Source organism: Heterodontus francisci, chromosome 31 (assembly GCF_036365525.1).
Source record: "Heterodontus francisci isolate sHetFra1 chromosome 31, sHetFra1.hap1, whole genome shotgun sequence".
In the NCBI taxonomy this organism is placed as follows: domain Eukaryota; kingdom Metazoa; phylum Chordata; class Chondrichthyes; order Heterodontiformes; family Heterodontidae; genus Heterodontus; species Heterodontus francisci.
Genome location: NC_090401.1, coordinates 54,446,549 through 54,471,444, shown reverse-complemented (window position 1 = coordinate 54,471,444; position 24,896 = coordinate 54,446,549). Strand labels below are relative to the sequence as shown.

At 41.6% G+C, this 24,896-nt stretch overlaps 2 protein-coding genes across 5 annotated transcripts in view; one reads left to right on the top strand and one right to left on the bottom strand.

The window, feature by feature from the left end:
* Window positions 1–20,978, bottom strand: part of kdm1a (lysine (K)-specific demethylase 1a) — a 62,970-nt gene extending 41,992 nt beyond the window's left edge. For 2 of the 4 annotated variants that reach the window (XM_068011654.1, XM_068011655.1), the window contains exons 1-8: window positions 20,504–20,956; window positions 15,641–15,806; window positions 12,375–12,413; window positions 11,795–11,928; window positions 6,420–6,498; window positions 5,923–6,015; window positions 1,112–1,218; window positions 116–197 (exon numbers count right to left, since the gene is read on the bottom strand). In XM_068011654.1, coding sequence (XP_067867755.1) covers window positions 116–197; window positions 1,112–1,218; window positions 5,923–6,015; window positions 6,420–6,498; window positions 11,795–11,928; window positions 12,375–12,413; window positions 15,641–15,806; window positions 20,504–20,737 — 934 coding nt within the window. In that variant the 5' untranslated portion in view covers window positions 20,738–20,956. Of the gene's footprint in view, window positions 1–115; window positions 198–1,111; window positions 1,219–5,922; window positions 6,016–6,419; window positions 6,499–11,794; window positions 11,929–12,374; window positions 12,414–15,640; window positions 15,807–20,503 lie in introns of all 4 variants that reach the window. The other 2 variants (XM_068011656.1, XM_068011657.1) reach the window with 2 other exon arrangements.
* A 2,918-nt stretch (window positions 20,979–23,896) lies between these two features.
* Window positions 23,897–24,896, top strand: part of tmem30b (transmembrane protein 30B) — a 39,152-nt gene continuing 38,152 nt past the window's right edge. The window contains exons 1-2 of the mRNA XM_068011002.1: window positions 23,897–24,027; window positions 24,117–24,355. Of these exons, the coding sequence (XP_067867103.1) occupies window positions 24,143–24,355 (213 nt within the window). The 5' untranslated portion in view covers window positions 23,897–24,027; window positions 24,117–24,142. The remainder of the gene's footprint in view (window positions 24,028–24,116; window positions 24,356–24,896) is intronic.

Genomic DNA, 24,896 nt, shown 5'->3' with positions numbered 1-24,896 from the left:
TGTAAGGTATCCTCCTTTGCTATTTCTTTAGTAAAGCCTCATATTTAGTCTCCTCCCAAATCACATCCCAAACATATTTGAGAAAAAAACATTTTTGAAGCCATACAAAACTTACCAAGTCCTGTCACAACCATGGCCCCCAAGTCAGCAACATAGTTTCCCTTTCTAAATGTGGCTACTCTTCCTCCAACACGGTCCTGCAATTAAAGTGATTATGAAGGGGTAAGTATGTTTATATCTATATAACAATAAAATTGCTGGGTATAGTTCACACTCCTGATTTTGGGTTTACCATTGTGATGATCACACTTGCACATTTACCACCACTGGAGACAGATCCATAAGCTATCTCCCTGTCCCCATAACCATGCCTGCAGCATTACTAATACACGGAGGGAAATTATCTTTGTCGAGATTTTCCATGGTCAAAAACACAGGAAATCCACTGGTATATAGAAACTTTAACTCAGTTTCTCTCTCCACAGATGCTGCCTAACCTGTTGAGAATTTCCAATATATTCTGTTTTATTTCAAGTTTCCAGCAACCACAGTACTTTGCTTTTGCATTATTGTATTAAACCTCTGGTGAACATAGGTCTTCTATATCTTGGTTAAATTATTTTCAGAAGCTAGCTAAGTATACGGATTTCACTTGTTTTATATGCAAGTCTGCGGGTCAAAAAAAAAATGGTCTTTCCCTCTATCCTCCTGCAGCACACTGAGCTAGCCAGTACTTGTTCTTGCCTCCATCAGTGAAGCTACCTACTAGAGTAAAGTGTTTCTTCTATTTGATTGTCAAAAAATGGGATAAGTTGATTTAAAAAACAGTTTTACACTCGTGACTCAAAAATAGTTATTTCAAAGAATGCTATCATGCTCGAGTGCTCCTGAATGATTTTCTTAGTAAAAGTATAAGACAATACAGTTTTTGAACACATCTGTGCACTAAACTTTGAAAAAAAGGCCAGCAGGTTGATTGTGAGTTTCATTTTGTTAAATAAAATGCTGACGTGATCTCATTTGCCCATTTTGCTGCATTGTTGAAAGGAATATTTAAATATCACAAACCTCTCGCTAGGTTTTCTTCATTAATGAACAAAAAAAAACTTACTCTTGCCTCCAGGACAGTGACATCCATTCCAAAGCTCTGTAATTGACGAGCCGCTGCCAATCCCGACACTCCTGCACCGATGATTATCACCTTTCCCGTCTTCTTTGCTATGAATCATAATTTTTTCACAAAGTTACTGAACAAAGGAAACACAGATCATCCAAACTACCAGAGTGCCATAACTTTATTTAGATTTTCTAATTCATTTGGAGCATCTTTTGGCACTATTTTCTCACAGCCATGAACTTCAAACCTTAGCCACTGATTCTATTCCCCCCTCCCTGGCCATTGTCTCAGGCTGAACCAGACTGTCTGCAACCTTGCCATCTTATTTGATCCAGAGCTGAGCATTTGAGCCCATATCCTCTCTATCACTATTATCTAATTGCACCTCCATAATATACTGCCTCAATCCAGCAGAAAACTGGATTTCCGGCTGAAACCCTCAACCATTTGTAACTACAGACTCTACTATTCCAATGCTCCCCTGCCTGTCCTCCCACACTCCATAAACTTGAGCTCACCCAAAACCCTCCTGTCTATAACCTAACACACACCAGGTCCTGTTCATCCATCACCCTTGCATTCGCTGATCTACATTGGCTCCTGGTATTTAAAATTCTCATCCTTGTGTTCAAGTCCTTCCATCACCTTGTCCGCATTCCTATAACCTCTTCCAGCTCTACAACCTTTCAAGAAGTCCATGTTCTTCCAATTTTGGCCTCTTGTGCATCCCCAACTTCCTTTGGGCCATCATTGTCAGCTGTGCCTTCTGTTGCCTAGGTCCTAAGCTCTGGAATTCAGCTCCCTAAATCTCGCCACCTCGCTCTCCTAAGTCAACCCTTAAAAACCTACCACAGTGACCACCTGTCCTAATGTCTCTTTCTTAGGCGCAGTGTCAATTTTATTTTCTGCTTACTGGAGTAGTTTGCAGTTCTGGTCACCTCATTACAAAAAGGATGTAATCGCACTAGAGTGGGTACAGAGGAGAATTACGAGGATGTTGCCAGGACTGGAAAAATGCAGCCAAGAGGAAAGATTGGATAGGCTGGGGTTGTTCTCCTTGGAACAGAGAAGGCTGAGGGGAGATCTGATTGAAATGTACAAAATTTTGAGGGGCCTGGATAGAGTGGAAGTGAAGGGTCTAGTCACCTTAGCAGAGAGGTCAGTGACAAGAGGGCATAGATTTAAAGTGATTGGTAGAAAAATTAGAGGGGAGATGAGGAAAAACTTTTTCATCCAGAGGGTGGTGGGGGTCTGGAACTCACTGCCTGAAAGGGTAGCTGAGGCAGAAACCCTCAACTCATTCAAAAGGACTCTGGATATGCACCTCGTGTCATAATCTGCAGGGCTACGGACCAAATGCTGGAAGGTGGGATTAGAATAGGTGGATCATTTTTCAGCCGGCACAGACACGATGGGCCAAGTGGCCTCTTTCTGTGCCTTAAACGTTCTATGATTCTTACACTCCTGTGATGTCCCAAGGTAAGTTCTGCTATGTTAAAGGTACTATTGTGATAAGCTGAGTTCTGTGCAGCTCGTGCTTGTGTTTTTGGGATGGTCCCTGATTTGAGGTTGGGGATTTCCAGGTTGAACCCAGTTTATAAGAATATAAGAAATACAAGCAAGAGTAAGTTATTCGGCACCTCAAGCCTGCCCCGCCATTCAATAAGATCATGACTGATCTGCCCCAGACCTCAACTCCCTGATATTTCAAAAATCTATCTACATCCTCTTTAAATACTTTCAGTGATCTAGCCTCCACAACTCTCTGGGATAGAGAATTCCAGACATTCACTACCCTCTGAGAAGAAATTCCTTCGCATCTCTGTTTTAAATGAGTGTCCCCTTATTCTGTAACTACGTCCCCTAGTTCGAGACTCCCCCACTAGCGGAAACATCTTCTCAACATCTACCCTGTCAAGCCCCCTCAGAATCTAGTACGTTTCAATAAGATCACCCCTCATTCTTCTAAACTCTAATGAATAAAGGCCTAACCTGTTTAGCCATTCTTGATAAGTCAACCCCTTCATCCCAGGAATCAGCCTAGTGAATCTCTTTTGAACTGCCTCCAATGCCAGTATATCCTTTCTTAAATACGGGGACCAAAACTGTACTCAGTACTCCAGGTGCAGCCTCACCAATATCCCGTATAGTTGTAATAATACTTCCCTATTTTTAAACTCCAACCCCAAATAAAGGCCAAAATTCCATTTGCCTTCTTAATTACTTGCTGCACCTGCATCCTAACTTTTTGTGTTTCATGCACAAGGACACCCAGATTCCGCTATGCTACACTTTTTTGGAGTCTCCCTCCAATTAAATAATAATCTGCCTTTTGATTCTTCCCATCAAAGTGCATGACCTCACTTTCCTACATTAAACTCCATCTGCCAAGTTTTTGCCCACTCACTCAACCTATCTGTATCCCCTTGCAAATTCCTTATGTCTTCATCACAACATGCCCTCCCACCTATTTTTGTATCGTCAGTAAATTTGGATATATTACACTCTGCCTCCTCCTCAGTCATTAATGTAGGTAGTAAACAATTGAGGCCTTAGGACTGATCCTTGTGGCACTCCACTAGTTACGTCTTTCCAACCTGAAAAAGACCCATTAATCCCGACTCTCTGTCTTCTGTGAGTTAACCAATCCTCAATCCATGCTAATACATTACCCCCAACACCGTGAGCTCCTATCTTGTGCAATAATCTTTTATGTGGCACCTTATCGAATGCCTTCTGGAAATCCAAATACACCGCATCCACCGGTTCCCCTTTATCAACTCTGCTTGTTATATCCTCAAAGAACTCTAGCAAATTTGTCAAACATGATTTCCCTTTCACAAAACCATGTTGACTCTGTTTGATTGTGTTAAGTTTCTCTAAATGTCCTGCTATTTCTTTCTTAATAATGAACTCTAGCATTTTCCCAACGACCAATGTTAGGCTGACTGGCCTACAGCTTCCTGCTTTTTGTCTCCCTCCCTTCTTGAACAGGGGCGTCACATTAGCAGTTTTCCAATCCGCTGGGACCCTCCCGGAATCCAGTGAGTTCTGGAATGTTTGACCAATGTCTCCACTATCTCTGCAGCCACTTCCTTTAAAACCCTTGGATGCAGGCCATCAGGTCCTGGCAACTTGTCTGCCTTTAGTCCCATTAGTTTGTCAAATACTTTGCCCCGCATGATAGAGACTGTTACAAGATCTTTCCTCCCATTAGCTCCTTACTTATTTGATATCTGTGGGATGTTTATAGTGTCCTCCACCGTGAAGACCGATGCAAAATATTGGTTGAAATTATGTCATTTCCCTGTTCCCCGTTATCAATTCGTTAGTCGCATCCTCCAAGGGTCCCACGCTCATTTCAGCTACTCTCTTTCTTTTTATATACCCGTAGAAGCTCTTGCTGTTTGTTTTTATACTTCTTGCCAATTTACTTTCATAATCAATTTTCTCCCTCTTTATTAGCTTTTTAGTCATCCGCTGCTGGTTCCTACAAAATTCCCAATCCTCTGGCCTACCACTAGTTTTCGCTGCTTTGTACGCCTTAGCTTCTCTCCTTGACCGCCTTTGTTAACCACGGGTGGTTCACCCTTCTCAAGTCCTTCTTTTTGACCGGGATAAATTTATGCTGAGCGTTATGAAATATCTGCTTAAATGTCTGCCATTGCTCATCCACTGACCTTTCCCTTAGTCTATTTTTCCAGCCCGCTTTAGACAAATCTTTCTTCAGACCTCCATAATTGCCCTTGTTTAAGTTGAGGACACTGGTTTGAGACCAGAGTTGCTCGCCCTCAAACTGAATTTAGACAAACAAACACTCTTGTGACTGAGAGAAAGCAAATTAAGTTGTTTTTTTTTACCAAGGACATGTAACTGTCATTTTTAGTTTCAGTTTGTTAAGAAGTCTCTACAGGGTGTTAAGCTGGCAAAGCAGGTGTATGAGTTTGTCAAGAAAACACCAGAGTGTATTAAGTCAGAAAAAAGGCTGTGTGGTTTTCACAAGAAGCCAGCTGCAGAGCCAGATGTTGCTGGTTTTAAAAAAGTCTCCCACGAGACTGTTTATTTCAAAAGGACAAGCTATTTGAATTGGAACATCTTTTCTGGTAGCTGACCCTCTGGAAGATACAACTTGCTACCATTGTCTTCGGGGACTGAAAATTGATCAGCCGAGCCACACTATCAGGATGGCAGTGGGCAGGCCGAAGTGGTTTGAGAGGCAATAAGACCAAACTGTTAAAGGAATAACTGCATCGCTTGCTATCAACAGGACATCATTACTTCCATAGCTGTATCCTGGAGGACTGGACTTGAAAAGTTACCCGAGGAAGATACCAGTTTTGTTGTGCTGTGAGGCTGATCAGCAGACTCTAAGGATTTTCCTTGATGCATCTGCTAATTAACGTGTAACCTTTAAGATATATATCGATCATGATTTAGCTGTTAGTTCATGTTTAATTGATGTTGATTTTGGTATGAGCGTTAAAGTAACATTTATAAAAGTAAAATCTTGATATTTTGTTTTTTTGGTTTCCTCAACTGGAGGCTAGTCGGTGGATTTGATTCTTTTGGTTTGCTGGTGGTCCTTGGGAATCATAACTCTATATAAATGCAAGTTGTAGTTGATGTTAGTAACCACATCTACTTGAACATGTTGCCAGTGTATCACTTAATTGTTTGCTGCCAATAGTATTGCACTATTAAGAAAATTCAAGAATATTGGTCGATATAATTAAGTGTTGTGAGCTTTCTTTTTAGAATGAACACGTATGTCGTAAAAATTGTTACGGTATTGGGCAATTACTTACTTGGAAGAGGTTTCACTCGTTTGTAAATACCGAAGTTAATTAACCCATGGCGTTCCAAGTAGCTGTGTATCCTGTGAACTAGTACAGCATCACCTAAGACAAACAGGAATCAACAATGTGCGGCTAGACAAACTGGATTATCAAAATACATTATACACAAACCAAACAGATGTTTCCATGTAACAAGCTACATGTGTAACTTTAAAAATAATCCGGTAAAACACTGTACATCTGTTTCACATGAGCTTTCTGGAAATTACGAGTTCAAATTGTACTCTAGACAATTTAACTCATGACTGAAAATAATCTGAAGGTTAAATTAGTATTTTCCTTCTATATTTAAATTCCACAAAAGCGCTCTGGGACCATTTCATTATTCTAGAAGAGTAATGCATTTTCATTACAGTCACAGATTGGAGCCTATTCGGATATCAGCCAGAATTCAGGAAAAGCTTTGTATGTAACATTGCAAGCTCACTTATCGGAATACCACTTACTGTTATATGGAGACTCCAGTTGCTGATGAGATACCTCAAAGGTCAACTGCACCTTAGGGTTGTCCAGCCAGAGCTGTAGCTGTTTAAATAGGAAAAAAAAGATGATGAATAATTGCACTTCAAATTAACTTATGAAAATGTGTGCTCAGTTGTAAAGAGGACAATGCTGACAGCTGCCCACAGAGTTTTCCCAGGCTTTTGACTGGAGACTTGCGGTCATTGGGCTTCTAATACCGAGTAAAGGGCATCATGCTGTATCTGTTGCGCCAGTGAGCAGGGCAAGCAACAGCAAGGTTCTTCAATCAATTGGATTAAAGAATCCTGGCAGAAACGAAGAGTCTAAACCAGGCAGTATAAATTAGATTTAAATCATGTACAGAAAGTGAAATAAAAGAGAGGGAATTAAAAATGGGATTGAGAGAAATAAAAGAGACAGACAACAAAAGTAAAAATCCTTTTTTTTAAAATCTCTAACACTTACTAAATTCAAAAAGAATGAGACTCCACACGTGTAAAATTAAATTTTCAGGGCCAGAGAGGTTGTCAAGCAGTAATCATGACCTATCACACTGTTAAAAATTCACTGACACCCAAATGGACCAGCCCTAACTTTTTCTACTGTGTTTAGTGGGCAAGTACCTCAATTTCATGCCTTTACATTGATTTCAATGCTGCGTCCATCAGCAAGGTACTGTTGTAGCATAGCCTATGGAGATGCAGGGTAGCTCTGACTGCATCTGATTTCTGCATGTGACAATGCGGATCCATACTATGGGAGCTGCTGTTCAATTTGCTCCATAATAACAGTGAGCGTTGCTAACTTCGCCATTATTCTCAACAGAAAATCTGAGGCATTAACATACTTAGCCGTGTTATCCATTTTCCTACCACAATAATTAAAAACCGCATTTATGTTAACAGGTTTCAACAGTAATTAGATTTCTGATAGGGAGGGTGGATTAGCAGCATTCTAGAACTGGATTAATGGGTAATTAAGATAATCTTTTAAAGACCAATAATACGTACAAGATACCAATCGACTGGAAACTCAAATTCAGTCCTCTCTATTCTATTGGAGATTTTGCACAGAGAACAGAGTGTCAATGGGAATTAACCATCCCATAACATACTGTTAATAAGTCTGCATTCAGTGAAATTCAAACCCCTCACATATGCAAAGTGTTTTCCAGGTTTAGGGAGGAAATAAATTAACATGTTTATGCAACATGGAGTTGACTGCAATAATTAGGAATTAATGGCCAGAAATTGCTGGGAAAAAGAGAATTAACAGCACAAGCCATTATTGGTTCGCACAATATTTAGCTATATGTGGGGAGAAGACACAAGATCTAATTCTCCAAAAATTGCTAGTCAATTTGCACCGCTCCATTAGCCTCGACTAAACTGAGAAAACTGCAACCTTACCCTGAGCGTCCCCATTGAAGTTCATTGAAAGCCATGAAAATGCTGAATTTACTCCATTAATGCGAATAATCTTGCCACAGCCATTTGGGGTTGATACTTTTGTTGCAAAGACCCAGTGAATTGATTTATTATCCAGACAAGCCACTCAACCTTCGAGGCCCAGAAAGGGAACAATAAAGCTGTGCAGTCTCACTTCAGCAAATAGTGAATAGTTCCTAGAGTTTATTTTTCAACTTTTTATCTGTCTGCACAGAAAAAAGTTGACTTTGGACCACTGGTTCCCAAACCCCTTATCCACATGGAGGTCTTCCACATGTCAATTCTGGTCTGTTGTAGACTAACTGATAGAGATCGATTGCTCTGATTAGTCAACACCATTACCATGTATCATGCAACTAACAGGATGGTAGAAGGGAAACTAGATAGATCTCGGTCTTTATTCATCTAGCAATTCCCATGTTCCTATGAAAGCAATATCACTATTCCTGATCATGATGGATGGAGGTCAAATCTCAAACAGTCTTTACTGGAGGTCAGGATCTTCACAATAAGCAATACAATGGCAATTCTCTCCAAACACTAATACACCTCTTTGTGGCCAGTTACGCTTTGGCATTGCAAGATGCCCAAGAAAAAACACTGCTATTTAGCTGCCTTCCCTTCTTTCTTCTCCACCCCACCAAGGCAGAGAACTGTCTAATAACAGAAGGGAGGATGAGGAAAGGGGAGATAAAAGCAAAGGCAACACGTTTATCTTTGCTTTTGTAAGAAGGAATTCTGCGTAAATATATTTTGAATAGCCAGGTATTATCTTCAGCACCTCCCTTTTTCTTCCATCCATCTGTCAATCATTATCCTCTGCTCGGGCTAGATCAATCCACCAACAAATATCTGCTGCAGAGTACACCATGCCACAAAGACTTTGACTGGTTTGCCTCATTATGTTGCTCTTGTATTCAGGTTTGGGGATTTGGCATTGTTGGAAGCCATATGGTAGCACTTCAGTAATAAAAACAAGAAATGCTGGAAATACTCAGCAGGTCTGGCAGCATCTGTGGAGAGAGAAGCAGAGTTAACGTTTGAGGTTAGTGACCCTTCTTCAGAACTAGTAGATATTAGAAATGTGCAAGGTTTTAAGCAAGTAAAGCAGGGGTGGGGCAAGAGATAACAAAGGAGGTGTAGATAGGAAATGGTCGCAGAGAATAACCGACCAGGTGGTCATGGAGCAAACATTAACATATTGTTTGCCTTTGCTCCATGACCTTCTGGTCGGTTATTCTGTGACCTTCTGGTCGGTTATTCTGTGACCTTGTCCTATCTGCACCTTCTCCTTTGTAATCTCTTGCCCCACCCCTGCTTTACTTGCTTAAAACCCTGGACATTTCTAATATCTGCTAGTTCTGAAGAAGGCTCACTGACCTGAAACGTTAACTATACTTCTCTCTGCACAGATGCTGCCAGACCTGCTGAGTATTTCCAGCATTTCTTGTATTTCAGATTTTCCAGCATCCGCAGTATTTTGCTTTTATTATTATGGCTGCACTTCAGGATACACCTGTTGAGATGACACATTACTACAAGCTATTTAAAAGGCACAATAATGACAAAATATTACAACTCCTACTTACCAAACAGGCAGAGTCTACAGTTGACTATTGAAATTTTCTGGCCAGTACGGACCGCACAAGAAATAATTATGGTTGCAGATGGGGGCATTGTTGACATGTCATTCAGTGCAGGTGCTCGAACAGACACAGGCCGCACCCAAGTATGATGGACAATGGATACACCAGAGTTGAGAGGAAATTAGCCATAGCAAAAGTCAAACTAAGTGGTTGTCATTTGTTGCTGAAGAATTCACAAGAAACAGATGGAGCAGTTAAACCTCACCAGGGCAGCAATGAAATGAGAAATGCAGTTTGCCACAGCTGCCAGCTGGAGTCTGAGAGATAGTCAGTAGCATAATATGGGTGCAGTCATTCACCCTCACTGAAATAGTGACATGAAATTCCAAATCTGCTTTCAGTTTCTCAAACAAGTCTTGCAGCATCTGATTCAGATCTAAATCCCTTTAGATGTTGCCTTCTTTTGTTTTGATGCTGAAGGTGAATAACAAATGATCTCAACCAACCTATTTATTTAAGAACTTAAGAAATAGGAGCAGGAGTATATCATATGGCCCCTCAAGCCAGCTCCAGTATTTGGGCTGATTAACCTGTTTCAGTGCTGTAAGTACTTTGTAATAACCTTAAGAATCGACCAATATCAGGATTTATTTGCTGTATCATTAAATACAACTGAAAAATACATAAACAGAATAACTATTTGACCATCACTGCCTCACAATTGATCATAACTCAGCTTTTCTTCCAACAATCTATCTGCTCAAAGCATCAATTCAGTGCCCACTTCCAGTGAACCTAAATTTGTAATCTGGAGTTCAGTGGATGGCTTAGCATGCCACCAGATTAACAACTATATTTTCTTACCTTAGGCTGCATAGAAGTGCTACATGATACCCACCATATTTTCCTGACCTCTTTGATAGGCAAGACAACAATATGGTGTGAGACTATACTATATAGGCAAGGCTAAAACTAGAAGTCAGATTTATTGAAATAAATAAATTTACATGCAAGTGTCTTAAACTAATACTTCAAACCCTTCCCACAACCCCAATAACATTGCTTGAATTCTTAAGTTCTTTAACTAAATGTTTTGAAGATCCACACCGGTTCGATTCTGGGTACTGCCTGTGTGGAGTTTGCAAGTTCTCCCTGTGTCTGCGTGGGTTTTCTCCGGGTGCGCTGGTTTCCTCCCACAAGCCAAAAGACTTGCAGGTTGGTAGGTAAATTGGACATTATAAATTGTCACTAGTATAGGTAGGTGGTAGGGAAATATAGGGACAGGTGGGGATGTTTGGTAGGAATATGGGATTAGTGTAGGATTAGTATAAATGGGTGGTTGATGTTCGGCACAGACTCGGTGGGCCGAAGGGCCTGTTTCAGTGCTGTATCTCTAATCTAAACTTTTGAAAATATGTGGAACACTTCTAATCTCATGAAGTTCACTCTTGCTGTGCCTTAAACTTTCTATGATTCTATATACTAACTTGAGTAAACTGCACATCCTTGACATACCGCTCAGATATGCTCCATACTTCCTTTAAAGAGGAGATCAGCTTCTTCAAAGGGCACCCCCTGATCAAAACCATTCCTTTATGTCACGTGTTCATTGACAGGGGGTACTTTCCCAAGAGATTACCAAGAGTCACCCTTTACAGATCACTCTGTCTTCTCAGTAGCAAACTTGACCGCATTATCATTTCAGAAGTACTAACTGACAGATTCTTTACAATGTAGTTTTAAAGTACCAATATAACAAAAAGTATCAGAAAAGTCAAAGATAGATGGAAATATCCTTTAACACAACTAACTACGTGGCAATTAGTAGCAGCCAGTGAAGTGGGTCTACTCAATATCAGCAGAGTACACTCTGCTCATTTCTAGGTGGACGAAATGCATACTTGCTGGAGTTAACAAAGGAACCCTGCGAGAATGTGTGTGAAATACATAGAAAACAAAGAGTAAGTACATCACATTGGCATGACACTCAGTCTCCTGTGCTGTATTTTTCCTTTAAAAAGTTAGCAAACCGACCTGCTCAAAGTTTCTAACAATCTTACACTTTTCATTATCCAGTGAATCTGTTTTTTAATTTCCATATAGTAACCCAGAACTTCAGTGTGGCCACCACAGGTGGGAGTTCTGAAAATTAAACTAAACAGACAGTCAAAAAGATCCCACTGCTAGTGGTTAGACTTTAATACTCAAGATGCAGTATTGTATGTAAAAAAAATACAAATCCAGAGGATTCTCCTTCCCTTCCCCAAAGAAAATGAGTAATAAGCAGCATGAATTAAGAAATTATGTTTTTGTATATAAACTTACTGTGCGGTTTCTGATGTACAGAAACACCTTCTGGGTCTGTGCAGGACCACTGATAATGTCTGGGAAACAGGCTGCTTCCTGTGAGGTCATGCGATCGTGAGGTAGACGACTCTGGAAAGCAGCACCCTCAACACCTGATAAGAATGAACTCACAAAATTAGTGCAATAAAACTTTTAACCTAGGGCTGTGAAGAAGCACGAAAACCTAAAAAGCCTCCAATTAAAAATAAAATACCATCTGCCTTGTAACACCACGTCAGGGTCAATAACTTCTCTCATGGACGTGACGGCTGACCCTAACAGAAATCGTCCATGATCCCCTCCATGCGCGGTTTCCCCACCTCTGCCCCTGGAAACTGTCCTAAATAACCGTCAAAGATTGATCCCTGATCATCAGGTTCCCACCCACAGATCAAACTTTAGCTGGAGATACTTCAGATCCCACAACCCAACAGTTGTTCAACACCTTCCTTCCTCACAAACACTACCTGCGACATAAAAAAAATAAACACAAAATTAAAACTAAACCAGCGCACAGAATAAAAAAAATAAAAAAAAAGTAATTAAAAAAAATACATACCTGCGATCGACCCTGCCAGATTGATGTTGCTCCAATGCACTGCGGGAACGAACGTAAAAACATTCACACGCATGCGCACACTACTCGTTTCCCTAATTTCCGCGGTCTTGTATTAAAACAGTATCTTAAATTTAACATTAATATATTTAATGTCTGGCAGATAAATACAACATTAAAAGCACTGAAAAGGTTGCCAGGGCAGTTACCTCAAACCACTATGGGTTGGCTGTTATCAGCTGCATCGTCCTTCTGTAGGATCATTCCATGACAACTGCCCCAGTAGCCCTTCCAGCACACTAATTATATTACTGTATCTTTATATTTTTAGTGCCCCTTTTCTACAAAATGCGCCTTCCACTGCCTCCCAAAAGTAGACACAAATGATATAAACATGAAAATATGCTATTACTGGTGGCCAATAAATTGTCAGATTCAATCCAACTTGGGGTTGACTGTATGGTTAGTCAGTCTAAATGACAATTTCTTTGCTGATTGTTATACCATAGCTATTCTAATATTGGTAGGTACAGAAGAGCTCTACATATTATAATTAAAACCCAATGTGAAATTTTAGCACAAGATTTAGGGGAACAGGTTACAGAATAGAGTTCATTGTTTACTGAAAATTACATTTTCTATACAAATATATAGATAAAATTATACAAAAAAACTTGTTGGAGCTGTATAAAGATTTAAAAAAATTAGAATAGCTTATACATTAATAAGATTTAAATGACACAATAAATAAAAGTGGATGTCCCAATTCCACATCATGGTGTGGTCTTGGAACTATACAGATCAGGAAGCACCAAGGTTCAAAGTCTGGTCTGCCCAAACATAGTTGACCTCAACTGAAGTAGCAATAACTGCACTAGAATAGACCTCAAAATTCCCAGAACTAGGAAATGGAGGAAGAGGGAAGCAGCAAAAATCATTATTCAGTGATCCCTGATAGAAAGTAGGCACATGTAAACATCAGGTGATGTCAGGTTGAGACATAGTAATTATACCCTCTACGTTCAAGTAGCCTGCTAATGCTCACCATCTAAGCTCACAAATGAAGATTAGCTGCTTGACCAAGTTACATGAGGCTGCCAGTACCTGTTAAACTGCACCCCAGCATCAGAAGGGGTAAGGAAAGAAAAGGGTGGAGGGAAACGAAACACTATGAAAACAAAATTACAAAAAGATACAAACTTGGGCTTAGAGTACATCAAGTCTGGACTATTTTATATCATACATACTTCTGAAGCATGACTGAGTCTCCTATTGTATTGATGGATGAGTATACTATACTTGGATAAACTACTAGACTATGACTGCTACCAGACATTTTATATGCGAATATACACAGTTGCTTTTTTTAAAAAAATCCTTCATTAGTAAGCTTTACAACATGTGTGTGTGTATGTTCTTGCACCACATCAGCAGCAAAGGATTTCTGCTCGTGGCCAAGATTGAAAATCTGCACTGGCCCATGCTCTTCTCTGACCTCAAATGAAATTCCCATATCACCATTTCTATGCTGCCTCGAAGAAGCTTGCTTTTCCTTTCCAGGCCACTTCCCTCTCTACCACTGTTCCCACACTCAAAAAAACCCCAAGGCCATGTTTTACTTGAAATTCCCCCCATATTTAGGAAAGCTTCTCATGTAATATGGTTACAATCCTAAACTACTAGAATCGTACTAGAAAAAGCTTGCCATCGAAGCTGCAATCTTTCGCTTATTTCTTGTTTCGAATCTTTATTGTCTCTGTGTATATAGACAATTATTCCTCTGATTTCTCTTCTTCCTTCTAAATGCCAAAAATGTTATGCTACATGGTCTTTTTACTCCCAACGTCTATTGCTGAAATTAAGACTCATCGCAGCATGTTCTATTTTAACTTATCCTTTCCCAGTACATCAAAACTGTTTACCTCTTCACCACAGTCTACCCTTCCTCCAACAGTTTACATGGTGCACATAACACTTAAATCTAAAACAGTAATTAAATCAAGATATTATAAAGTTCAACAAAGCTGGAGCAAGATTAGCAGGATCATCTTAATCTCAAGATTGAATTACAGAATGAAATCGGAACTAGGTATTTCTTTTTCTCTCCCTTCTATATCCTGGTTATATAGTTTGCAAGCAACCAACCATTAACAGTAACAGCCACAACTTTAACCCTTCACTGTGGGCATCAAAGATCAATGGCAGGAAGTTCAATGGTGGCCCGCCAGTAAAGCAGCTGGTGGCAAAAACTACGCAAAAGGTAGAGGGAAGGGGAGGAAAGAGATACACTGGAATAATTTGAAGGTTGCGTAAAGGGGAAATCATTAGAAAACTAGAAGATCTCTTAGTAGGAGAACAGAAATCTGAAGGCAGGACTTCCAGTATAGGAAACCACCACGTAGGGAATCAACTACCCAATTGCCGGGTCCAAATCTGAATTAAGGGCTCACCACAAGCAACCAATAAGTCTGATGCAGTCTCAGGGGTACAGGTCAGTACTACTGATGAGCTGTATCAAAGAGTCAGCCCTACAGCAGCCAAAAAGAGTCCTCAAGAGAGTAGTGGCCGAATCTTCCACATGCCTTGCTTCCAACACATACTGGAGTTCTGTCACGTGCCAAAACAAATTAAAGCAAGGTCCAATTTTGAACAGCCAGAAACTCTCAAGGAAGGCACAGTTTAGAGGACAGATTAGGTGCTGGCTAGGTGTTTTAAAAAAGACAAACCCAAAATAATTATCTTCCTTGGATACCATGAAAGAACTATCAGACCCAAGTCTGACCTTGGGGAGTTGTGTACAGAACTGGCTAGTCATGCAGCCCAGGTTGTGCACAGAGGGTACACAGCTGAGCTTCGCAAGGAGCAAGATGGGAAGCTACATATCACACATCTCGACAGTGGGAAAGGTAGAGGACTGGGAGTAGATACCTGCAATTCCATTAACTCTAACCAGCAATTGAACTGTACCATAATCACTGGTGACTCATAACATTTTAATTTGCAACCCTGACTTATTGCTATGCATCAGAATGCAGGACAAGTGAACAGTTATTACGTAGTAGAAATCAGCTCACACAAATTGTAATCTTATCGGAGTTTAAGAACAAAATTTGGGGTTTGTTATTTCTTGCTAAACTTCCAATGACCAAGCAACAGTTTTGGGGAATTTGACATCCAGTGGATACTGAAGACCCTTCAGGTTTTTGGTGGTTTCCTCACTTCCTCCCCATCCCACTATATAGTCACCAATCTTAGTAAATGTCACTTACCAGATGGTTCTTCTGGGTCACTTTCAATCTCCTCCTCAGGTGGTGGAGGCTGCGGAGGCGGCACCTGCTTCTTTTCTTTCTCGGCCTTTGCATTGCGTTCCTCTTCTGAATAATATTCATCTTCTGATAGGTTTGCCAGGCTCTCATCCATCTCCCTGTACTCAACCTACAAAGAGTATGGCAGGGAACAAAAAATAGAACTCTTAGCTGCAGGTCAAATCTCCCACACTGTGGCGGAGACCATTCAAAAATTACAAACTATATTTTTAATAACCATACCAGCGTTTTACGGGCACAGATATCCCTATGGCATGAAACACAGGCTTAGAACACCATTACAAAATTCTTCTCTGCATAACATTTTGATTTTGTGAGTGAATCTACAAGGAGTCATTTGCTGTACACTGTAAACACAGAATCATAGAATGATACAGTGCAGGAGACCATTTAGCCCACCGTGCCTATGGCAGCTCTTTGAAAGGGCCTTCAAATAATCTCACTCCCCTGCACTTTCTTCAAAGCCCTACACATTCTCTCTCCCCCCACCCGCAATATTTCAAGTAATTATCCAATTCCCTTTGAAAGTTACTATTAAATCTCTTCCGCAAACTTTTCTGGCAGCACCTTCCAGATCACAACAACTCACTAAGCAAAGGTGTTGGCAATAGGTTTAATGAAACAGTAAATATCTATGGAGACAATACACTTTAATATTGCACCAATATTTTCCTTGGACTCGACACTTAGCTCATCATTTCAGATTGCTCCAAATACAATGGCCAGTATGTAGCTTGAAAAATAACATTAACGCCGCGCGTCATTATGAATGGGCAAATCCGTCAGCTAATTCAGGGGATTAAGAGCTACACCATGAGTTCAGAATCTCTAGAACCTGATCAACGTGCATCACTCTGCCATTTGTTTCACAAACGGCATCTCTGTTATCCTTAGGAACTTGCTGAATTTGTATATTAATTGTGCAGTAAAGTGGCAGCTGCAAGTTAGGGGTGGAACGCAACAACATAAGTACCTTTTTCACGATATAGGAATTGCTAATGAATCCAATCAACCTGACCCAGAAAGTGAACCATTTAACTTGGCCAATCTCATTCCTGCATGTAGTAAATTGTTGTTGGAGATTTAAAAGGTCAAATTTTAACAATTTCTTACTTTTTCTTTATCTCTTTCTCTCAATTCAATCTTTCTTTCCCTGCCTTTATTTTTTTTCTGTACCTGATTTGATTCTAATTCATCCCCCCTTCTCCATCGTTCCTTTGTTTCTTTCGCAATTCTTAAATCTCATTGGTTAAGGAAATACACTGCTGGTCCTGCCATTCACTAATATCCCAGATGACCAATTGTCCTCACTGCACTTTTATCAGCCTGCACTTCAAGCAAGTTACTGCACAAAAAAAAAAATGGAGTTGAAGGGTACAAGAAAAAGTCTAACAGCGTACACCACAAGATACCCCACTGCAGCAAGATTTGGCCCAAATAATGACACACTTGTTGCAACCATTACTTCACCCTCGCATTAAATCACTCCAAATGTATTCTTCAGGCATAATTAAGTTTGAAAAAGTAAGAACCTATTGCTGGCCATTAACAATTTGAACAAGCATAGATATGTGAAAGTTTCTGCACTATCGATGCTTTACTAAAACCTTAGCAACAACACTGTGATGGCAATGTTGTTTCACTTGCCATTGTCAGACACCATGGAAAAGCAGCCACTTGTCTATTTGATTTTTTTTGTAAGCGATAGTGTTTTATCATAAAGTGATAATGGGTTTTTGGCTGCAACTGAAACCAAGTTTTCTGTAATGCATCAGTTGAAAAGTATGAACTGCACATACAAGATAAATGACTAGATCACCAGTTTGCAGTATGTAATTCTGGATACAACGTGCAATGCACAATTCTGTAGCCTGCACTGGCTCAAAATTATATCACTGAAACCTTTATGTGAGACTGGTGGGACACTTGCAACTTTGCCCATGGAAAGTCAGGACAAAGCAAATTTCCTTCAGAGTGCACTGGTGATACTGTCGGTATAGGTACAGGGATCTAGTTTCTGGAACTTGGATTGTTCCATTTAATAGGACAGGTGCAGGTGTGATTGTATGTCACAGAATGGTGATGCCCATGTAACAACTTATATTTATATAGCATCTTTAATGTAATAAAACAGCCTAAGCCGCTTCATTAAGCAGTATTATAAACAAAATTTCACACAGAGCCACGTAAGTACATATTCGGGCAGATATCCAAAAGGAGGAAAGAGAGGTAAAGGGGTTTGGGGAGGGAATTCCATTCCAGAGCTTGGGGCCTTAGCAGCTGATGGCAAGGCCACCAATGGTGGAGCAATTAAAACTGGGAATGCTCAAGAGGCCAGAACTGGAAAAATGCAGATATCTCAGAGGGTTGTAGGGCTGGAGGAGATCAGAGAGATAAGGAGGGTCAAAGCCATGAAGGAATTTGAATACAAGGATGAGAATTTTAAAAATTCAAGACTTTCCTTAACCAGGAGCCAATGTAGATCAGCAAGCACAGGGGGTGATGAGTGAACAGGACTTGGTGTGAGTTAGGATACGGGCAGCAGAGATTTGGATGATCACAAATTTACAAAAGAGTAGAGCATAGGAGGACAGCCAGGAGACCGCAGGAATTGTCAAGCTTGGAGGTAACAAGGGCATGAAGGTTTCTGTAACAAATGAGCTGAGGCAGGGGCAGAGTCGGGTGATGTTAAAGAGGTGAAAACAGGCAGTCATGTGATGGCACGATTGTGTGGTGACAGGTTCATCTTGGAGTCAAATATGACGCCAAGTTTGCGAACAATCTGATTCAGCTTCAGACAACTGGCAGGGAGAGGGATGGAGTCAGTGGCAGGGACTGAAGACACCCACTTTGGTCTTACCAATATTTAATTGGAAGAAATGTTTGCTCATCTAATATTGGATGTCAGAAAGCAGTCTGTCAATTTAGAGGCAGTGGAAGGGTCAAGAAAGGTGGTGCTGAGGTACAGCTGGGTGTCATCAGCATACATGTGAAAACTGTTATCGCTAATGGGCAGCATGTAGTTTAGAAATAGGAGGGGGCAAAGGATAGATCCTTGGGGAACACCAGAGGTAAACAGTGCAGGAGCAGGAAGATATGTCATTGCAGGAGATTCTCTGGCTACAATTAAGATAGATAGAAATGGAACCAGACAAGTACAGTCCCATCCAGCTAGACAGGGAGGAGCTTTGTGTAAACAACTGCAGTACGTGTAGATGCAATGAAAGTTAATTCCTCATGTTGCAAGAGCTAAAATACAGAAAATGAGATTTTCATATTTATAATATTTGCTATGAATGCTGCACATTCTGCATCTTTGACATGGTTGACCACATCACCCTTCTCCAACTCCTCTTGCAACTCCTCCTTTTAGGTCTTGCAACATGAGGAATTAGTTTTCATTGCAGCTACATATTCTGCAGTTGCTTATACCAACTTCATGGCTGTCTGCACAACAGGAGACCTTTTTCAAACAAACAATAAAAATCTGGGTGGACGGTACATTGTACAAAGCAAACGGCCACGGGATCATCCATGACAAAACACACATTCAAGAACAACCTGTGCACTGATAGAGTAGTTATTTCATACATTGGGGAGAACACAATGCCATTACATTTACTTTGCCAAACACACTGCACAATTTCCTTTATGATGCACAAAAATTCTGAAGTCATCTTAAAAATTCATATTTGCTTGAATACATTTTGGAGAACTCCTTAATTAATGCAAAACTAGGTCTCACAAAAATTCTAAAAACAGCAGTGCAATAGTGTAAAACTTGCAATAGCGTATAGGTCCGTATATGCTTACCAGATTCAGGATAGACAAAATGCATTGCATTAGATTTATACAGCAGTTATTCATTCCAAAATCAAATCATTTTAACCAGACAAAAGATCTGGACTAGCTTATTTAAAATATTGCCAGCAAAACTTCTGAAACAGAAAGTTAATGATATGAATGTACAAGACCAAAGGCAACTACTGTTCTTTGTCTAACTTTAGTGTTAAGTAATCTTCCAAGTTCTAAATACTGCACTACCATCAATCCTGTGCACAGAACAAAGACAACGAGCATCAGTTTTCAGTATCATTGTAGGGTTACCTTCCCACAATTTACTTCAAAATCTGTTACCTGAAGAATATAAAGATACAAATCACAGATATGCGCCATGTATTCATCCCTGCCAAATAACTTACTTGGACGCTTTTTAAAATTACACCTCTTTTGTATCGCTTTCGATTGTCAATGAAAAGTGTCCAACACCATCTGTGGGAAATAAACAGCCAACCCCCATGTGGAAATCGATTAAAAAAAAAGGCAATCCGTCAATCCTTTGCAAAATGCTATCTATTCTTCATTTCCCAAAAAAGGGGAAATCCCTAAAATTGGTTCTTGTTACGTTGTTTCTTTCTTGCTTCTTTATTTGTTTAAAATATGCATCAGACAAGGAGACAAAGCCTCAACCACACAGAGATCTGGTGCACCCTTGAAGTGCCAGTTTCAGATGTGAAAGCTACAACAAAGAGAAATGGCAACTCCCGAAGCGCAATCCCTGCTCACAAATCCCAACCATTCCTTCCAGCAACAAAAAGAGACATTCTAGAGCACAACAATAAAATAATCCACATTTTGCAACCATGTGGGAAATGAGCCAAAAGACAAAGGAAATGCCCCTGCTTAAGGCAGGCGGAACTTCCACCTCCTGTACCCCCAAACTGAAAAGATGCCTGAGCCTTTCTCTCTGCCTGCATCATTTGTATTTTGAGGTCTCTCTCTCTCTCTCTCTCTCTAGAGCCTTACTTTAGCTCGCTTGCGTTTGCTGGTCCTCCGGCCGTCCGGTGTTTCTGCCGTGCCTCCCTCCATGGTGCCCTCGTTGCTGCTGCTGCTGTGGGGAGACGCTCGCTCCTTCTTCTTGGGGGTGCGCTCGGCGGCAGCGGCCGCCGCAGCCAAGGCCAGGCCGCCCTCCGCCTGCGCCTCCAGGCCCTCGGGGCCGGCGCTCGGCCTCTCCTCATTCTTCTTCGCCGACAACATCATCGCTGCCTCCCCGGGGCCCAGCCGCACTCACACACCCACAATCAAATCAACCAACCCCCCCAAAAAAAAAAACCCCGATCAATAATCAACCGCAAAATATCGATTGTTCTCGCTTAAAAAAAGATGAGGGGGAGAAAATTATTTAATATATAAATAAACACAAACCCCAATACAATCGATTGATCGCCTAACGCCGAACCAACCTATCTTGATTTGCGGATGCACCTGCCCTTCGGCGCACTCCGATTGGCTAGCCGGCCGAGACCGGCGCCACATTCCGGTCGGTGATTGGATAGTATGCATGTCCATCATGTTGATTGACAGCAGGGCGGGTTGCTAAGCAGGTTAGTGTGAGGAGGAAATGGTCTCCACGCACGCACAGGTAATGCGTCAGCACGTATACCGGTACGTAAAGCTTTGTTCTACACAAAGGTGTATGTGTTCTGGGGTCAATACCTGGTGAGTGCACTCTCTTCACCAAGCCAGAGATTCCTTCATTGCATTAACTCCCAACAGGCGTTTTGTGTTGTGCATTTAAATGGACTTTTTATGCGGGGGAGATTTAAGCAGAAAATATTTACGGCACATTATTGTTGCCATCCTTCCATCTATGAGAGATGATGGACATGCAGCAAACAATACATTTAGATAAGGTGTCTTCATATGGTGCAATTTTGCTGATGGTTGTGGAGGCCAATCCTTAAGAGACAGGTTCTGCCACAAGTTCTGCACATGAAGCTGCCAAGTGACATTTTGGATTGTTTCCAGCATTGGCGCCTGTTGCCAAGCTGCTGCAGTCATTGGTTGTGGTGGCGTATGCCAACCTACAGGTGGTGTTGCCATTTCCTTCTTTCACCAGCTAGTGACTCCCAAGTGTGATAGACAACATTTAGGGCCTTCATGTCATGCTTGCAGGCATCCTTGAAACATAGATTTGGGTTCCCCAATGGTCGCCTGGCTCCAGCTACCTCACCATACAGGAGATCCTTGGGTATGCAATGGTCTTCCATCCTGCTAAAATCAATTCTGTTTGATTAGTGCCAACACACTTGGGAGCTCGGCCTTTGCAATGACTTTTTTTTTTATTCATTCATGGGGTGTGGGCATTGCTATCCAGCCCAGCATTTATTGCCTATCCCTAATTGCCCTTGAGAAGGTGGTGGTGAGTTGCCTTCTTGAACCGCTGCAGTCCATGGGAGGTAGGTACACTCACAGTGCTGTTAGGAAGGGAGTTCCAGGATTTTGACCCAGTGACAGTGAAGGAATGGCGATATGGTTCCAAGTCAGGATGGTGTGTAACTTGGAGGGGAACTTGCAGACGGTGGTGTTCTCATACATTTGCTGCCCTTGTCCTTCTAGTTGGTAGAGGCCGCGGGTTTGGAAGGTGCTGTCTAAGGACCGTTGCTGCAGTGCATCTTGTAGATGGTACACACTGCTGCCACGGTGCGTCGGTGGTGGAGGGAGTGAATGTTTGTAGATGGGGTGCCAATCAAGCGGGCTGCTTTGTCCTGGATGATGTCAAGCTTCTTGAGTGTTGTTGGAGCTGCACCCATCCAGGCAAGTGGAGAGTATTCCACCACACTCCTGACTTGTGCCTTGTAGATGGCGGGCAGGCTTTGGGGAGCCAGGAGGTGAGTTACTCGCCGCAGGATTCCTAGCCTCTGACCTGTTCTTGTAGCCACAGTATTTATATTCCAGTTCAGTTTCTGGTCAATGGTAGCCCCAAGGATGTTGATAGTGGGGGATTCAGCAATGATAATGCCATTGAATGTCAAGGGGAGCTGGTTAGATTCTCTCTTGTTGGAGATCGTCATTGACTGGCACTTGTGTGGCGCGAATGTTACTTGCCAGTTATCAGCTCAAGCCTGGATATTGTCCAGGTTTTTCTGCATTTCTACATGGTCTGTTTCAGAATCTGAGGAGTCCCGAATGGTGCTGAACATTGTGCAATCATCAGCAAACATCCCCATTTCTGACCTTATGATTGAAGGAAGGTCATTGATGAAGCAGCTGAAGATGGTTGGGCCTAGGACACTACCCTGAGGAACTCCTGCAGTGATGTCCTGGAGCTCAGATGATTGACCTCCAACAACCACAACCACCTTCCTTTGCACTAGGTATGACTCCAACCCGATTCCCATTGACTTCAGTTTTGCTTGGGCTCCTTGATGCCATACTCGGTCAAATACTGCCTTGATGTCAAGGGCAGTCACTCTCACCTCACCTCTTGAGTTCAGCTCTTTTATCCATGTTTGAACCAAGGCTGTAATGAGGTCAGGAGCTGAGTGGCCCTGGCGGAATCCAAACTGAGCGTCACTGAGCAGGTTATTGCTAAGCAAGTGCTGCTTGAGGGCACTGTTGATGACACTTTCCATCACTTTACTGATGATTGAGAGTAGGCTGATGGGGTGGTAATTGGCTGGGTTGGACTTGTCCTGCTTTTTGTGTACAGGACATACCTGGGTAGTTTTCCACATTGCAGGGTAGATGCCAGTGTTGTAGCTGTACTGGAACAGTTTAGCTAGGGGTGCACAAGTTCTGGAGCACAGGTCTTCAGTACTATTGCTGGAATATTGTCAGAGCCCATAGCCTTTGCAGTATCCAGTGCCTTCAGTCATTTCTTGATATCACGCAGAATGAATCGAATTGGCTACCGCATTTTTGATTTTGTCCTGCCAGGATATACCCATAATGCTCCGCAGACAGTGAAGATGGAAATTATTGAGCTTCTTTTCCGGGTAACTGTAAGTTGCCCATGTTTCACATACATACAGTAAGGTGCTGAGAACACAGGCCTTATAAACCATCAGCTTGGTCCTAAGGGTCAGCACAGGACAGCACATTACATTGGAGAATTTATATAAAGTCTTTGCAGGGTTTCAAGATTTTGGGACTTAAAAGAGGTTTTCAAAATTAAAATTTGGAGGCTGATTATTTGTGTCTCAAAATTACATAATCTAAAAATAATTGCCTTTAGTTGCAGGTATTTCCACTGGATTACTGACAGAAGCAATTGTAAATGCTGACAATAGTGGTATTTAAAAGCTTAATTTCCCGCAATTAAAAACAAATGACAATGCTAATCCTGAAAGAAAGAAAAGCCAAATTCTGTGATAATCTTTGATGATCAGGACTGTCGAAACTGGTTAATAACAGCCATGTGACGCTGTCTTCAGGTCACGAACTGGGTGGAGTGTTATCTAGAATCCAGCAGGTAGAGGGGAGGACACGGGATCAAAGAACAGTTGGGACGAGAGTTTGTTTCCTCTTTCTACTAGCCCGCTGGTTTGGTGTGTTATCGATAACTTTTACCCAGTTGTTTAAAGAACCAGACAGGACGATGCCGGAGTTTAACTTGTTGCTTTTTGTCTTCTGATAGAAATTGGCTCGAGAAAAGGGTCGGAGATGCCGCGGGTCCCGGGCTCATCCCGAGAGGAAGACTGGGCCGTTTCAAAAAACAAGCCTGATAACACCGCTTTCACCCAGCAGAGACTGCCGGCTTGGCAGCCCTTCCTATCCGCAGGTTACGTCCTCCCTACATTCTTCCTGTTGGGCTTGATATTTATTGCGATCGGCCTCGGGTTGTACTTCACCTCCAACAGTGTCATCGAGATCGAGGTGAGTGTTAGTGACAATTATCTCCTCCTCCCCGACATGTGTACATGACTACTTCCTTTCTAACAGGTTGTCCAACAAGTTTACAAACTTAATTGCCAAATCCACTCGTAATATACAAAGCATGTTTACCATCACTCTTAACTCTTTCTTGCTTAGTTGTTGGTTGACTTGGGTGGGGGGGGAGCCTCATTATTCTTCCTACAGTATTGGACCCCCAATACTGAGTACTCTAACATTTTGCCGCCCGCCGTGGCTGCAGACACTCTGGACTGTGAAGACAGCAGGATCGGAGATTAAAGTATCGACAGCTGTGCTCGTCAGTTTCGTCCGGATCAATTTCGTTGAGAAAACAAAGAGCAGGTGTGGCTGGGGGAGGGCAGTGGGCCCAGGTAACATACACTAAACTAACTGTTAGCTTTTAGTTAGGGCTAAAATGAATTGATTTAAAGAGCCAGGGGAGTTTAAACAGTTTCCCCAGGAAAAGTCCTGGGGAAAATTGATGTACAGAGAGATTTGGGTGTTCAGGTCCATTGTTCCCTGA